The 2193-nt window shown below is 35.3% G+C and overlaps 1 protein-coding gene across 1 annotated transcript in view; it reads right to left on the reverse strand.

Annotated features, from left to right (window-relative positions):
• Positions 1 to 2193, reverse strand: part of LOC107700741 (ras-related GTP-binding protein C-like) — an 11116-nt gene that overhangs the window by 2252 nt on the left and 6671 nt on the right. Inside the window, exon 3 of the mRNA XM_016502529.1 lies at positions 1726 to 1925. Coding sequence (XP_016358015.1) covers positions 1726 to 1925 — 200 coding nt within the window. The remainder of the gene's footprint in view (positions 1 to 1725; positions 1926 to 2193) is intronic.

Consider the following 2193-nt stretch of genomic DNA (forward strand, 5'->3'; position numbering starts at 1 on the left):
ATTACACAGTGAACCAATTAAGTTTTTTTTTCTTCCATTATCAAACCTTGTTGCACATGTCTAAACAACTATTCAAACCAAATTGCAGGGTAGCTAAAGAAACGTTTCTCAGGACTAAACACTCACTCATGAGTCATGACAACTGCAATATCACATGGATATGTGTGAGTGGCAAACAGTTAAATGCACTTCTTGATCAAACTGCCCATCTTAGTAGGGTATTCATGTAAAAACAGTGTTATAGACTACACATTTGGGAGACAAACATTGCAGTGTAAACAGATCTGCTGCCTAATGAACAGAAATGTTACAAAGACCAAAAAAAGGAAACCAAAATCTGGCAGAACAAACGTGGCATAAAGGCTCTGCAGTGTTTGACAGCAACCTTTAACATAATAAAATATCCTCTAATATCGCACTGGTCTAATGTGCAAATATAATGAGCAACTTGTATGAAATGACAGTTGGTGCCAATTATTAAAGATGACAAAACTGAGAAACTGCAGTGCGAGTAATTCTAATATTCGCATTCATTTGAGGATTATATTAGTAAGGTTAATTCTCAATAAATGAGGCAGCAGCACACATTATTCTGTCCTACTTAAATAACAATTCATTCATATTACCAGGGTTGTATTAGTTATGAAAACCACAGCGATATCTGAAACTGCTGATCACAGTATGCAGAACATGCCAAGTATTCATGAAATTCACACTTGCCTGTTGTTCACGAGGCACTGACCACTCAAGCCTCCTTGAACCATACACTCATACTGCTGTACTGAACAGAGCTGAAGAAAAACAAGCTTCGGGCTTTTAAGGCTTCAGCACGTAAATAATGCATTTGTGTAAGCATTAATACCTAGAAAGGCTGGGCACAAGATGCTAAAATCCAAATACTCATATTGGTTCCCAAAAACTATAGTAACCTAAACAGCAACTGAAAATGATGCTTTTTCACTTTTTCAACCTTTCGGACAACTAAAACGTTTAAAAATGTTTCACACTTTTTCATGTAACAAAAAATATTTATTTATTTGAGGTGATCAAAGACGCCATAGCTAGATTGATACAGACAAATAATGCAAATGTAAATGCAAATATTTTCAGATAATGCACCATTGAGCACACACACACTCCTAGATCAGAGATTTGAGAGCTGCATATTCATCTTTACATTTGGTAAAAAGTACCAGGAGATTCTAAAGCATTAGTGAAGAAAGCAGAAAAAAAACATGTAATCGGATTCAGCCATAAGTGGCACTCTATTTAAAATCTGACCAAATTAATTTTGCAAATGCCTATAATTGCTGAGATTTAACACAGAGCTCATGAAAAACACTAATATCACCATTTCCTTAGAGAACCACTTTTCAACATCAATCCATTATCAAGTCAACACCAGAGTGGCTCTGATTTAACACAGTTTCTCTGCTTTTAGTGACGTAAAATAGACAAACCCAGAAACAAATATCAATCAGACTTCAGAAATTAATTTTCCTCATATTCACAAATTAATTAGCTGTTCTGAATAATTTAATCATTAAGAACATCACATTAAAAAATACCAAGTATAATTATTTATTTTTTTTAATCACTACACATCTACATCAGAGCAGGATTTCTGTTCTATCTTCTCAAATCGCATAAATAGTAATACATATTATGGGTCAAGAAGTATTTCAATCAATAAACAGCATTCGAAATAAAAATGCAAATGTTTACCTGAGATGTAGTTTCTCTAAACTGGCATCTGCCAGGTCATCGTTAGCCCTCTGGTGTATATCCCGCTGGGTCTCAATCTTATGGTCATCAGACAAGCCGTCTACTTTATGGATGAACACTTCAAAGTTGATCTCTGGGTTGACCCTGTAGGCGCGTGATACTGTTAGGTGGAGTCGACCAAGGGCCTCCACATAGTCATCCTGTGATACAGAGGAAGAATGCAAGATGGTATGAGTTGCCAATGTACAATGTAGAGGTTGGCCAGGTTTAGAGAAAATGCTGTACTTGAAGTTACCAAACAAATTGTAAATTGCAATTTAACAAATTTATAAAACAGAACTATACACATAAATGATGCAAGAATATTTCTTCAAATAGCAGAACTTTAACAGCTCTTCTTGTTTGTTTGTTTGTTTGTTTGTTTGTTTGTGTGTGTGTGTGTGTGTGTGTGTGTGTGTGTGTGTGTGT

The sequence above is a fragment of the Sinocyclocheilus anshuiensis genome, unplaced genomic scaffold, assembly GCF_001515605.1.
Source record: "Sinocyclocheilus anshuiensis isolate Anshui unplaced genomic scaffold, SAMN03320099.WGS_v1.1 scaffold782, whole genome shotgun sequence".
Classification (NCBI taxonomy): Eukaryota; Metazoa; Chordata; class Actinopteri; order Cypriniformes; family Cyprinidae; genus Sinocyclocheilus; species Sinocyclocheilus anshuiensis.